The following is a 14,185-nucleotide window of genomic DNA, read 5'->3' as shown; positions in this document are numbered from 1 at the left end:
TGGGAAGGTAACCACCATAAAATTGTGCTAAATCCATTTGAATATCTTAAGCTGCACATTGCAGATCTGTTTGAGATGACAAGATGATGACACATCTGAAAAGTGTCCATCAGGTGGGGTGTACATTGTATAGACAATCAAATAGTTGGAACATAATTGGAGATTCCTGAGGTTGATTTAAATGTGAGCAGTGTTTTGAGTAAAGGTAACAAAATGATAATAATGGACTTCTGCTTTTTTTGGTAGGGTTAGATGATTGCCTGCAACAGTATGTCCACAAGTTTGAACGGGAGAAGATAAATGGAGAGCAGCTGCTGCAGATTTCCCATCAGGATCTTGAGGAGCTGGGGGTCACACGAATTGGACACCAGGAACTTGTGTTGGAGGCTGTCGACCTTCTCTGTGCACTGGTTAGTTCGGGAAAAGATGATCTGTGCCACGATGATGTTCTTCAGAACCTCCCTCTCTCAAATTCTCGATGTTCGCGATCTAGCATAGCATCGTTTTCTATAAATGCGCCATTGAAGCGAAGCATGAGCTGAAGACAGCATAAAAAAGGAAGAAAGGAAATCGTTTTCTAGATGGAGAGGTGGCAAACTGTGGCCTGAGGGTTAAGCCTGGCCCATTATTTTTTGTCAATAAAGTTTTATTGGCATGTAGCCCCGCCCGTTCATTTATGTGTTGTCTGTGGCTGCAGTCATGCTAGGCATGGAATAGTTGTACCAGGGATTTTGTGGCCCCCAGAGTCCAGTGTATTTACCGTCTTGCCCTTTAAGAAGCAGCTTGCCTTTTACAGAAAAAAGTCCGTGTTCATTTCATTTTCTTATCTTCTGTGGAGAGTACAAAGAGGGAGATCGTTCTGAACGATAATGCCATCTTCTAAACTGCAATGAGAAATAGGTTCTGATTTTCTTGTCTGTTTTTGTGACTGTGAAGAGCTTTTTTATGTTTCACAGGTATTTGTGGTATTTAAATAACCAATGCTTGTGCTTCCAGTAACCAACCTGTGCAGTGGTGGCTAGGTGGGAAAAACTTTGAACGTAGTTACACTTTGCAGATGATTGAGCTTTGGCCTGAACGTAAGTGAGTTCAGTCCTGCCGGGTTCTGACTCTTGCACGACACCCGTGGCTGCGTGAGTAACTTTTTTAGGCGTGGGCTAAAAACACCTGTTTAAGGCACTGTGTTTACACACTGGTTGCCCTACGGTGGGATCCATGTCTGTCTGTTACGGTGCCCTGTTAAGGATGCAGTCAGGATCCCCAACTGTCAGGATTTGGACCCACTCCGCAGCATTCAGGCTGGGTTAAGTAATGCCGTGAACCTGAGCCAGGGGTATATACAATTACATCACTGAGAATGGTGGGAAAGAATGTGCTCCCGATTATTTTGCCATTGCTGGTCTGCGTTCCGTTGATTATATAACACTTGCCGCATTGTGCATATTCTTCTTCTTAAAATGGACAGAGCTTTGTCTCCTGCTCTGAGATGCGCTGCTCTTGTTTACAAAAGTAATGGGGAAATTATTTGTGGTTGATAAATGAGCTGCCACAGGGGAGACGCTGTGGCCAAGTGGTGTGAGTGTTGGCCTGGGAGGCAGGCTTTTTGCATTCTAATCCTGGCTCCGCTACACACCCCTCACTCTGTGAGCTCCAGGGAAATGGTGGTGTCTGTTTTCCCCATCTGTCCAGTAACACTCTCTGGATGTGGCAGTACTCTACCATGTGTGTTGCATTGCCCAGAAGATGTCTCAGAGTCCTGTTTATTATTAAAGCTGTATGGGTTTTTTTTTATACGGTGAAACATGTTTGAGTTTACTTTTATTATACTTTCTGGGAAGATCACTTTTCCATCTTTTCTGCTCATTTGATTTGTCTCTTTCAACTTCAAGGAAGGGCTTTGAGGTACATTACTTTGCAATCCACAGTATGAGAGGAGGAAGGGTCAATTTGAGGCACGTAGTGTATAGCAAGCCAGGTAAGAAGCATAGCAACTGCCTCTCTGCTCTTGCCCCTTCCCTGCCTCTTAAAATATTGGACTGAAGTGAACAAAGCTGGACAAATGCCAGAACCTAAAGCTGCATTTTATCTCCTACAATTTCCTTCTAATTTCCTTTGTAGACAAAGTTTGACCTCAAACTCATTCTGGACATGCTTGGTGCAGTAGACTGCCAGCGAATGCATTTGACAGGAGGGGCACAGGGGGGGTTCTGAAATGAGTGTGCCTTTTCTGGGTTGGAGAGGGTTTTAGAGAGTTTGATTAAAATGTTTTTTCTTCTTGATATAATATCCTCATAAAATGTTCCTATTGAAATGCATATGTTCATTATACTTTTCAATCCATTTACACTGTATAGATCTTTGTGTATATATAAATTGGTGACAATTTTTCACCTTGAACAATCCATCCCTTGGGCAGTTAATGTATATTTGCAGTGGGCCCTGGGGTTATAAAAGAGGTTGTAATGTAAACTTAGTTTAGTGAATGTTGGTTTTGTGATAGACAGGATATGAATAGAACGTAGAAGAAAGAGGAAAAAACAAACCACTGGAAAGTTCTGGAAAGAACAGTGCAGATAGAACGGATAAAAACCTAAAATAGGGAATAGCTATGGGTAAAGATTCCAAAACCAGTGAGCAGATGGCCCACAGATAGGTAGTCATGGATAGAGAAGAGAGCCAGGAGAGAACACCACTGCCTCAAAATACTGACCATGGCCTTGTATCATGAGGTGGAACCAAGACCACTTCTCAGGACTGAATTCAAAGTCTGAGACCCAATTTTTCTCTGCCTCTATGGTAAAGACTCTAGAGCTGCCCTTTCCAGTAGGACAGCTATTTGCCATGTGCAGCTATTTAAATTAAATTAAAATGAAATAAAATTCACTTCCTCAGTTGCACTAAGCTGTATTTCAAGTGCTCATAGCTGTTGGTGACTAGTGTCTACCATATTTGGGCACTTGCAGATAGAGAACATTTTCATAATTGCAACGAGTTCTATTGACTAACAGTGGTCTGGAGGGTGCGATTGAGAGTAAGAATATAATTGTAACCCGTTTTTGTTGCCAGATCAACCAGACCCTAGTTACCAAGACAGGCGCATATATATATATAAATATAAATTAATTAATTAAATATAAAATACTATATATGTTTTAAAGACTTTATTTATTTGGAGAGAGAGAATGCGCATGGGCAAGGTGGGAGGGAGAGAGAATCTCAAGCAAGACTCCATGCTGAGTGCCAGAACCTGTCACAAAGGCTCCATCTCATGATCCTGATGAGATCAGGACCTGGTCAGATGCTTAACTGACTGAGCCACCGAGGCGCCCCATATTTTTAAGGTCGAGGTTGGTTGAGAAAGTGAACAAAGTGGGAATCAGGAACACATGTTAAGTGATGCCACCTAAATGTGTGATTAAGTGAAATACCTATAACATGTTTGCCTGCCCAGGACACTTCTGTGCACTCATACCTCCCTGAGATTATTCATTTCATCCTTTACCCATCTATGGCAAATCATGAAAAAATGTTATCCTTCCTTATGAGGAGAAATCATGCCAGAAGAGTAATCTTTGCTCACAGTTTGTATTTAACTGGATCTTGCTTATGAGTGTATTAAATGCCCTTAGGAAAAAATGTGGAATATATCTCTTAGGTTGTGGCTTAATTGAGCCAAGTCAGTGAGATGGTTTAGACTGTGTGTCTCTGGTTCTCCTTGATCACATGTGTTAGATCATGAACAGGGTCGGGAGGAATGGGAAAAGAAGGTAGAAGAGAAGTAGAAGATTCATCTTTAGCTAAAATGTGTATAATTACGGCACCAGAAGAGTGAGAATCTGCCTTTTTCCTTCTCTCTTTTTCCTGTCTCCTGTGTGATTTCCCCAGCCAGACCAGGGAATAACCCCCTGATGGCTAACCTCTAATGAAGTGAGATCTCAGCAGAAGGGTTTGTGTATGTGTTTGGAGTTTCAGAGACTCATTTCATTTCTTACTTGGTTTGTATCTTCTTGATACTTTTATCTTAGCACAGTTTCTGAAGGGGAAAAGTTTGAAGGAAAAGATTAATGAAGATAATCAAATCTGGTCTGAGAAATTATTCATTTTCTGTCTTTCCTTGTGGGGCAGTGAAGTCAATAATCCTTTCCTGATTATGTTTCTACGTCAGAGTTCTCTTGAGTGAATATAGTCAGTTTCTTGTTCTCTTCTTGTGTAGAATGGGGTGGAAAGGGAAGGAATTGTCCTTCCTTTGCTCCTTCTTTCTATCTTGTTAAAATTGTACTCCATTATAGCTGCATCTGTCCCTCCTTCCAGTCCTATGATTTGTTTTGGGTGGGAAACCAGAATCAGAGCACACTGAGTGGGAATGAAAAGAACCAGTTAACAAGAAGCTACACTCCCCCTTTATTTTAATATCAAAAGTGGTAGGTTTGTAGGAGATCAAGGTTTAACACTTCTCGCAACACTAAAATGCATTTAATCCTCTTCGAGTTCAAGAAGTAAATGTTGTGGGTAGTAGTAAGAGTTCCAAGTAATTTCTGGTGACATGGACTCTAGAAAGCTGACTTTCCTGCTTTGGGTTTAGAACTCTTTTTTTTTTTTTTTTTTTAAAGATTTTATTTATTTATTTGACAGAGATAGAGACAGCCAGCGAGAGAGGGAACACAAGCAGGGGGAGTGGGAGAGAAGAAGCAGGCTCATAGCTGAAGAGCCTGATGTGGGGCTCGATCCCATAACGCCGAGATCACGCCCTGAGCCGAAGGCAGGCGCTTAACCGCTGTGCCACCCAGGCGCCCCTGGGTTTAGAACTCTTGATAGAAGTTGGCAGGCTGAGTAATTGACTGAATGAGGGAACAGTTCCCCGTAATCAGTCACAAGTCCTTCAAAACAAGCTTGTCATGTGGCTCTTTATCCATTCACTTGTGAGTCTTTGATTCTTTGGATTTAAGAAGCATGATGAAAATCCGTCTTTATATTTTTGTCTTCTCTGTTGAAGGACAATGTCATATTTTAGTCTGTAGAAAATGCCAGGAAAAAAATGAAGGGATATGAGATTTGGATAGACCATTACTATTAATACAAAGCACTCACTTTTATTATGAAATTTTATTTCATGTAATTATGAAATTATGGATTTATTACGAAAATTTTAAAGCTTGCAAAAGATAGCTTCCAGTTAACGGATCTGAAGAAGTATTTTTATATATTTTTTAAATTTTTTTGGACTCCACTCTTCTCAAAATGTCTATCTCAAATTTTTAAAAAGCACTTTTTATTTTATTACAGACAGCAGCATAGATTTAAGCTTCATGAACATTTCACTGCAGTGAAAACTCAGCTAGAATGTCTGTAGTCCGTGTCACCAGAAATTACTTGGAACTTTGATTACTATGCAAACATTGACTTCTTGAACATCAGGGGATGGAACAGGTTACGACAGAATGTTGGGGGAGGTAGGCAGCTTGTTAGTTTGCATAGATCCAGGGCCACTGGCCACTTTTCTCTTCCTGGTCTACTATGTATCCTGTTTTCTCTCTTCTCCTTCCATTCTGTGTTGGGCAGGGAGCGTGGACGGGGACCGTGCAGCATGGCAATCGAAACCTTGTGCCCTTGCTGCTGATGGCCTTCATTAGAATCCCACCTCTCCACAGATGAGCTGGGTGGCTTTGGGGAATTAAGTAATGGCTCTGTGCTTCAGTTTCCTCACCTGAAAAGATCCTGTCATTCCCACCTTCATGTGCTCTTCGCCTGAGATAATATTTGCTGAGCACTTAGCCCAGTCTCGAGATGGCATAGAGTAAGTGTTTGATAATATCGGTCATTCTGTTATTCCCGCTGTTTCAGTGGCACCACATCCTTGCTTTGGGATGCTATTGCAACAGTATAATAGACCCCAGAAATAGCTTCATTTTTTTGTTAAAATAGTGAAACACCACCTTGGGATATGTACATGCAGTTGAGTACAGAAATTCATCCCTCCTCCCCCCAAAGTCATCTCAGATGTGGGTGTTGTCCTCTGGGATTTGTTCTCTACCTATCACATGAAATTCATTTTTTCAAAGCACCTAAGTAAGTTGAACATTATCCAGAAAGAACACAGGTGAGAAACTCAAGACACGGAAATTACATTTCAGGTGAATTGACATGTGGTCAGTGCTGCTATTTCTGGGCAATTGAGTCTCACCAGATGGAATTCGTCTGTTCAGTGGCTACTTTATTGTCTGCTGGGCTGCCGATTTCATAGTGAGCCAGACACAGAACTCGGTTCTCGCAGCCTTTGCATCTCCGTGGAGGAAGATGGTGCCAAACAGGGTGGTTCGGAGAAGTGGCAGATCGGTGATGAGCTAGAGAGTGAACTGAAGGGGCATTTGGCAATGTCTGGAGACATCTTTGGTTGTCAAAACTAGGGAGAGGGTGCTACTGGCCAGGGGTGTTGCTAAACATCTTGCGATGTACAGGAATCTTCCCTCTCCCCCTCACCCGAACTGCAACAGAGAATACTGGGCTTTAAATATCAGTAGCGCTCAGGCTAAGAAACTGCTCTAAATAGTCAAGGAAGCCTCAAAGAGAAGGGAACCTTTGGGTTAGTAGGTAAATATGAGAAAGAGCTATTCATGCAAAGATTTGTGACAGGAGCATTTTGAAGTAGCAAGAACAAAGTCCCTGAGACAGGAGTGAGCTGGAGGAGGGACAGAAGAGGCTGGAGTGGGTAAGATCAGCCCTGTGGGTAAATTACGTAGGGTTTTATGGCTGTCGTAAGAGTTATTTAAGTTGCTCAGTGGGCTTTTGAGTTATGATGACAGTTTAGACATTGTTGATTGTTTTGAATTTTTCCCTTTGATTTTATTTTCCACAGAATTATGGCCTGGAAACTGATAATATGAAGAACTTAGTCCTGAAACTGCGAGCATCTTCCCACAACTTACAAAATTACATAAGTAGCCGGCGGAAAAGTCCAGCTTATGATGGAAACACTTCCCACAAGCCCCCCAATGAGTTCCTGACTTCTGTGGTGGAGCTAATCGGTGCTGCTAAGGCCTTGCTGGCTTGGCTGGACCGGTAAGTGATGCGTGCGCTTGACCGTCCGAGCAGGTGAGGGCTGCACACTGGCCTGTCTGTTGTCTTAGAGAAATGAGCTGGTGTCCCTTTCCTGTCCCTTCCACTGCACCTCTGTGGGATTTCTGGCTCAGTGGGGATTTTAGGGTCCCTTTGGAAGCTACTGAAAGGATGCATACTGGAAAAATTAAGCTCCCCTTGGAGAAGGCATGGAACCATGCTGAAACTGTGTTTCACTGTGGTGAAATGTCCATGATTATTTGGTTGGTCTGAAGGCTGTCAGTTGCACTTCTCTGTCTCTTTTCTATTCAGATTCCTGTTTTTGAGAGGAAACAGTTGCATGACCTGTCTTTGAAACCAGCCAGTGGTGTGGCTATGCTTATTAGCATACAGTGCAGGATCCCGGTGCCCCCACCCTCTTTTTTAAAAGAATGTTTGTTGCTTTCTAGGGCTCCATTTACAGGGATCACGGATTTCTCAGTAACGAAGAACAAAATCATTCAGCTTTGCCTGGATCTGACCACTACCGTCCAGAAGGTCAGTGCATCATTGTTGCTTTTTAACATTGTTCCCTCCCTCTGCCCTGTCCTCTTCTTCTGAGGGCTCACATGCTTTTCACTTTTCTGCCCCTCACCATTTTTTTCCCATCCCAACTGGGGAGAGATGAAAGGCTTTTAATTAGATGCATTGTACAGATGGTTTCTGGAAAGTGACCAGTAGCCATTACATCAAAGATTACCTTCTTTTGTTTTAAAATAGTTGAGCTAATAGGCCTGTACTTTCTCTAAACTGTTAGAGCACTTAATTTTTTAAAATAGAAACTCTGGAGGAACTAAGTGACATAACATTAAGAAATGCTAAGGAGGGAAGGATCACGGGAAGGATTGAGATGGGATTCAGGTATAGATATGGGGCTGGAGTGACCTTCCTTGAGAAGGCGATGCTTGAGTAAACTGACCAGTGTGACTCTGTGCTTGTCTGGAGGGAATGGGCTTCTTAGGTCGTCTTGGGGTGTTTTCCTGGTCATCACAGAGGTGTTGATTGTTATGAACTGATGGTAGAAGAAGTCTGCCCATGGGAGGTACAGATCCTGAGCTGTTCACGTCAGGACAAGGCTGGCTGCTGAGTATCCTCATCACGCTCGCCCCTCCTTCAGGCCTCACACTGCCTAGCACGTGAGAAGTGGCGATTTTTAATTGTGTGTTTAAACAAATGAGATAATGCTTTTGACACATCAGCCAATGAGAATTTGTCACTTATGGGGAGAAATTTAACCCAAACTTAGGGGACACAAGAAGTATTGTTTTTGTTTTCCCTTTGGTGCTCATTGAGCATATGCTTCAGAGACAGATAGCCATGGGTTCAAATGCTACCTCTAATTAGCCCTGGGACCCTGGACAAGGTGCTTAAAACTTAGGAGCCTCAGTTTTTTTGTCTGTAAATGGGAATAGTAATATTTACCTTACTGGATGATTTGGCAGGATTTCTACAAGTCATTGTTGAATAAGAAAAAAAGGAAAAAAATGTAATATAAGGATAAACGGTGACCCCCCCAAAATACGAAAATGTATGTATATATGTATTTATAATACACATACATCCAAAAACCTTTGTACAAAGGAGTAAGTAAAGTAGGCAATTTGGAAGAAAAGTTGGGAGGGAGAGAAGTGGGGATGGAGCATAGGAGCCAAGCCCCCTCCACCCCAGGAAGGAAAAGAAACTCTTCTTTCATTTACAAAGAATATTACATGATCACATGTATGTATTTGTGTAAAATTAGATGTAGAGAAATAATGTAAAATATTTTATTTTAAAATGATAATATCTACCTCAAAAGATTGGTATGAAGATTAAATGAGATGTAATATATGGAAAGCACAGTGGCCACGAGAAAGAATAGCATAGCAGATAGTAGGAAATATAAAAATCATGCCTTGTACTGGTTTTCTGGAAGCAAACTTGATGGTTTAAGGAGAGGAAGTTAACAAGTATGTTGGTCTTTTTTTCTGTTGTTGGGGTTTTTGTTGTTGTTTATTTAAATTTGAACAATTTTTAAGGATGACGACTGGCAAAATATGAATAGACATGGGAATATCATTTTATGAACTCAGAGTGAGAAAGATGTTAGGCTCTTGTGAACATACGTTTTCTTCAGCAATTAGAGAACACAGGTGCCTTGGCAAGTGGAATATTTATGCGCACACAGATTAGAAATAACAAACTTGGTGAATGGGCCGAACGCCTTTTTCTATGTGGCGTGTGATGGCAGCGACAGGACTGAATGAGCCAGGAGACTTCACACTCTTGCAGCGAGGAGAAGTACAGTTTTCTTCAAAACTTCTTGGCAGAAGGTCTCTTAACTTCTCTGGAAGAAGCCTGTCTTTTCCATTTATTCCTTTTCTCTGGGAAATTTAAGGAATGGAAGTTGTGTCTTTCTTTCCAGTGACAAGGAGCTTGTTCTCCTTGGGTCTTTATTCCTTTCGTCTCCGTCTGTGAGGAGAGACGTTTGCTTGTCCTTCTGCTCCTTTCTCTCCCCCATGTGTTGCCATCTGTCCTCCTCTTTCTTTTTACTCTGTCTGCCTCCTTCTGTTTAAGGATAACATGTCCGTCTCCTGATCGGAAGGGTAAATAGTTGCCACTTTTTCCCCTGGAGGAGACTGCACCCTTTTTGTAAGCATGCCTCAGCTGCCGTCCCACCCAAGTCCACGGGTGGAGCTCCCATCCAGTTTTCAGGCTCGGCCGTCCGACGGAGGGAACTGGGGTGGGAAGGCGTTGGGCTCTGTATCTTCAGTCCGTCCTCATGAAGTTGCGACGATACGAAGACCGCAGTCACGGTGCTGAGAGACGAAATGACAGTGGCAGGCACCAGGGTTCCAGTATGGAGAAAAATGGGGGGAATGAGCAATAGACAGCCCAGGAGGACTGAACAGAAAGCGAGGTGGCCACGGAAGAAGAGGAGGAAGAAGCCACAAGAGCATTTATTGAGTGCTGGTAGTTGTCTCAGGCACGTGCAACATCTTTGACACCTGTTACCGCATTTACTTCTCAGCAGATCTCTGAGCTAGGGTTTATCGTGCCTGCTTCACAGAGGAGGAGACACAGCACGGAGAGGGTGACAGGTTGCTCAAGCCTCCTCAGTTGGTAAGAAGGTAGAATGAGGCAGAGCCGTGGAGGGACGGGGTACCTGATGGCGGCCCTGGCAGGGTCCCTGCCAGGCAGGCTGGCCTGAGTCTGCTGATCCGGGTGACCGAGGAATGTGACAGAGGTCAGCTCCACGGTCTGGCTCCTGAGGCGTGACTTGGTTCCAGAACTTCTTTTTCCCATTCCATTGCCTTTATGCCAAACAACATGAAGTCATGCTTGCAGCTGCTTCCTCCCAGTAGGAACGGGTGTGGGAACCCACGCTTATGGTGGTGGAAGGTAAAAACGGAGCTCTTTCGCATGCTGACTGGAACAGTTTTGGGAGGCAGGAGAGCCCCTCTCATGTCTTGGTTCCGATGCCACAGGGAGCCCATTTTCTTGGTGGCTTCTTGGATCTGTCAGGGAATCAAGTGTCAGGAACCACGAGGGCCCAGCACCGCCTTGAATCGTGGGCCCTGGTGTATTGAGAGGAGCTCTCTGTCTGTGGGTGATTATCTCATGAGGGTGACAGAGCTCACATCATTTGTAATGAAAAATCCTAAACACATATTATTAGTTTTATTTCTAACACAAGACCACATAAGTATTCTGTTTGCTAAAATTGATATTTATTTAATAATTCTGTCTTTCCGATGGATTTAATAGGGGTTGAGCTGTTGTGGTAGTTGATGGTTTAGTTCTGTGCACGAGATGGAGGAGAAATGGCACATTTTTGAGCTATGATTATTCTATTTTACAGAAGTTGCTCCTGTAGTTTGAGTTTATATCAGATTCACGCATGTAAAAATACATTTCTAAATTTCTTCTTTTAAGTGTTTTCTTACTTGGCTGCTCTTTTCCTGAGAATCAGTGTAAATTTTGGGAGCAGTGGAATATTATTGTTTCCCACATTTTTTAATCTAGTAGAGAATTTTTTTTAGGAAGACACCAAAAATCTGATTACAAAATCATATAGGGTAGAATATGGTACATTTCTAACCCAGCCCCCCCACCCCCAGTAGCAGTAGGGCAATGACCTCAAATGACTTTTGACTGAAGTGAAAATCTTTGACAATTCCAACAGAGCTGATTAATACCTTTCATGTACATGAAAGAATTAGGATGTCCTAGTTTGGGATTAGACTTAATGGTGCAAAATAAACTCTAAAGAATCTAGTCCCCTTTTTTTCTGCATACTCTGCCATGTAGATGGGAAACCTCTGCTGTAGACCAGTTCTAGAAGGTTAACTGTGAGAGTTTGACGTCGGCGGCTTCACTGTGACCACTTTTAGACAGGACAATGGTGACTCCTATAATCAGCCAACTGGGTTCATACAGTTCTGAGTCTTTTGTTCTTAAGCTGAGTAAATAATGCTTTGCATTCCAGCCCTTTATTTAATGTCATCAATAGCATACCTCAAGACCACTTTTTTGGCAGCGTGTTAATGAATGTTTTGTTGAACCCTTTTCATTTATTAAGGACTGAGATATCTGATTTAATCTCAGTGGTGCTTAAAATAAACTTCTGTGGCTACTTTTATTCAAGCCCTTATTTGAAAGCTATTCTTATAGGCAGGCCCAGAGCTAAAAGATTCCTGGCTTGTTGGCCAAGGGCTGGCTGAGCGCGGGGTCACATTCGGGAGCCATTGTCAGGTTTCTTGGACTTGATTTCTGGCTTACTGCTCTCTGCACAGTCTAGATGGTCGGTGGATTTCAGTTCAGTTATTTGCACAGGTTTTCTGATTAAATAATTGGTCGAATGTGTTCCTTGGATGATAAGGTCCTTCGGTCAGGAGAGACCAGAGGCTTGGGAGGATTTGGACGTCCCCCTCTGTGCCCTCTGTATTCAGTGCAGGACTCCTTGGGCTGCAGGGTGAAGGGCGTGCCAGGGACCATCTTGGGCTCCACGAAGTGCCTATAGAGCTAAGCCAGCGGTTTTTGGAAGTTTCTAGCTCTTACGGTTTTCTTTTTCTTCTTTCCTTCTTTAGGATTGCCTTGTAGCAGAAATGGAGGATAAAGTTTTAACTGTAGTAAGTATACCTTTTAAAAGTTACTGTAAAATTCCTTTCCCCAAACCAGTGGTACTCACATCAATTCAAGCAAAAGCTCTGTGGCTAATTCCTTCAGGATATACTTTGAAATATTGGCTTTTTGGGAGTTGAGTCTATTAATTTAGGTCGAAAGGGAAGAATAAAAGTTATTTAATAACAAGAAAATGACTGCTGTGAAAATGCCTGTGCTTGCTTGGGTAATGGGGGTCTCTGTCTCCTCCGAACATTTCATTAGGTACAATTATACTTAAATTACTAGCTAGCCTGTTAATCAAGGGTACACTGATCTGCAGATTTCACTTTAGGAACATTTTGATTAAAAAAAAAATCCTTGGCAAAAACCTTATGGGGGGGGATGTGCTGTGATTGTTTAAAGAGATTTTGTGACTATTCATCATCGCTTCCTCCCTTTGACATAAGCTGGCCTGTGCTCTTTTGATAAGGCCTTCCTCCCACTGATGTTGAGGAATTTAGCAGTGAAATGGCTATAAATATATTTTCCATAAATAGGGAGTCTAAACAAATTGGGGGAACGTAAGAAGTGTCACTTCTTGGATTCTCCTCCTTGGAAAAAAAAAAATCCCTCTTTGGAATTTCCTGATTTCTTTGGTGGCTAAATTTTGAAAGGTTAGATGAATCTGACTGGAGGAAACCACCACACGTAACCACGGTTATTTCTACGTGGAGACCACTTCCTAGGGATCCTCATGTCTCAAAAATTTTACCTTGTCAACGTTCGGGGTCAGAGAATGTGAGCCGTCACTCAAAAGATCATACACCCTAAATGTAAAGCACAAATCTATGTATCTCCTAGATGGTAACAGGAGAAAATCAACGTTGACCTTGTGTTTACCGATAAGTTTTTAGATACAATACCAAGACAGAATCCATGAAAGAAAAGCTGATAACATAGCTCTCCTTGAAATGGAACACTGTGCTCCATGAAATGCGGTGTTAAGAGGATGAAAAGACAAGCCACAGAGTGGGAACGAGTATTTTTAAAACACATATTAGATCTTTATCTAATAAAGATAGATACAATATCTTTAGATAATAGATAATAAAATATAATACAATAAATAACTTGTATCCAAAATATACAAAGAACTGTTAAAACTCAATAATAAGAATATTTTAAAAACCCAGTTAAAAAGTGGGCAAAAGATCTGAACGGAAGCCTCACCAAAGAAGATGGGCATTTGATAAATAAGTATAGGGAACAGTGTTCAACGTCCTGTTTCGTTAGGGAATTGAAAAATAAAACAATAGTGAGATGCCACTACACACCTACTAGAATAACTGAAGTTGACACCACCAAATGCTGGCAAGGGTTGGAGCAGTAGGAGCTCTTGTTCATTGCTGGTGGGAAAGCTACAGCCCTTTTGGAAGACTCCGTGGCAGTTTCCTTACAAAACTAAGCATACTCTTACCCTGTGATCTAGCAGTTAAACCCCTGGGTATTTACCTGACCACAAAAACCTATACAGAATGTTATCACAGCTTTGTTCGTTATTGCCAAAACTTGGAAGCAGCCAAGATGTCCTCCAGTAGGTGACGATATAAACTGGCACATCCAGGCAATAGAATATTATTCATAATATTCAATATTATTCATAAAAAGAAATGATCTATAAAGCCATGGAAAGATAGGGAGGAAACTTAACATGTGCATTATTAAGGGAAAGAAGCCAATCTGAAAAGTCTACATACCGTATGATTCTAATTATTTGACATTCTGGAAGAGGCCAAACCGCAGAGACAGTAAACAGATCAGTGATTGCCAAGGGCTCATTGTGGGGAGGGCGGGAGAGGGGGAGCAGGGGTTTTTAGGTAGTGAAACTAGTGTGTAAGGTACTATAGTGGTGGATACATGACATTATGTGTTTGTCAAAACCCGTAGAACTGTACACCACAAGGAGTGAACCCTAATGGAAACTGTGGACTTTTTGTTGATAATAAGG

General features: G+C 42.1%; 1 protein-coding gene across 1 annotated transcript in view; it reads left to right on the top strand.

Annotated features, from left to right (window-relative positions):
• CNKSR3 (CNKSR family member 3) overlaps positions 1-14,185 on the top strand; it is an 84,504-nt gene that overhangs the window by 50,836 nt on the left and 19,483 nt on the right. Inside the window, exons 2-5 of the mRNA XM_040627977.1 lie at positions 247-410; positions 6,854-7,056; positions 7,503-7,590; positions 12,162-12,203. Of these exons, the coding sequence (XP_040483911.1) occupies positions 247-410; positions 6,854-7,056; positions 7,503-7,590; positions 12,162-12,203 (497 nt within the window). The remainder of the gene's footprint in view (positions 1-246; positions 411-6,853; positions 7,057-7,502; positions 7,591-12,161; positions 12,204-14,185) is intronic.

Source organism: Ursus maritimus, unplaced genomic scaffold, assembly GCF_017311325.1.
Source record: "Ursus maritimus isolate PB19 unplaced genomic scaffold, ASM1731132v1 scaffold_13, whole genome shotgun sequence".
NCBI classification, from domain to species: Eukaryota; Metazoa; Chordata; class Mammalia; order Carnivora; family Ursidae; genus Ursus; species Ursus maritimus.
This window is presented reverse-complemented; position numbering and strand designations above follow the sequence as displayed.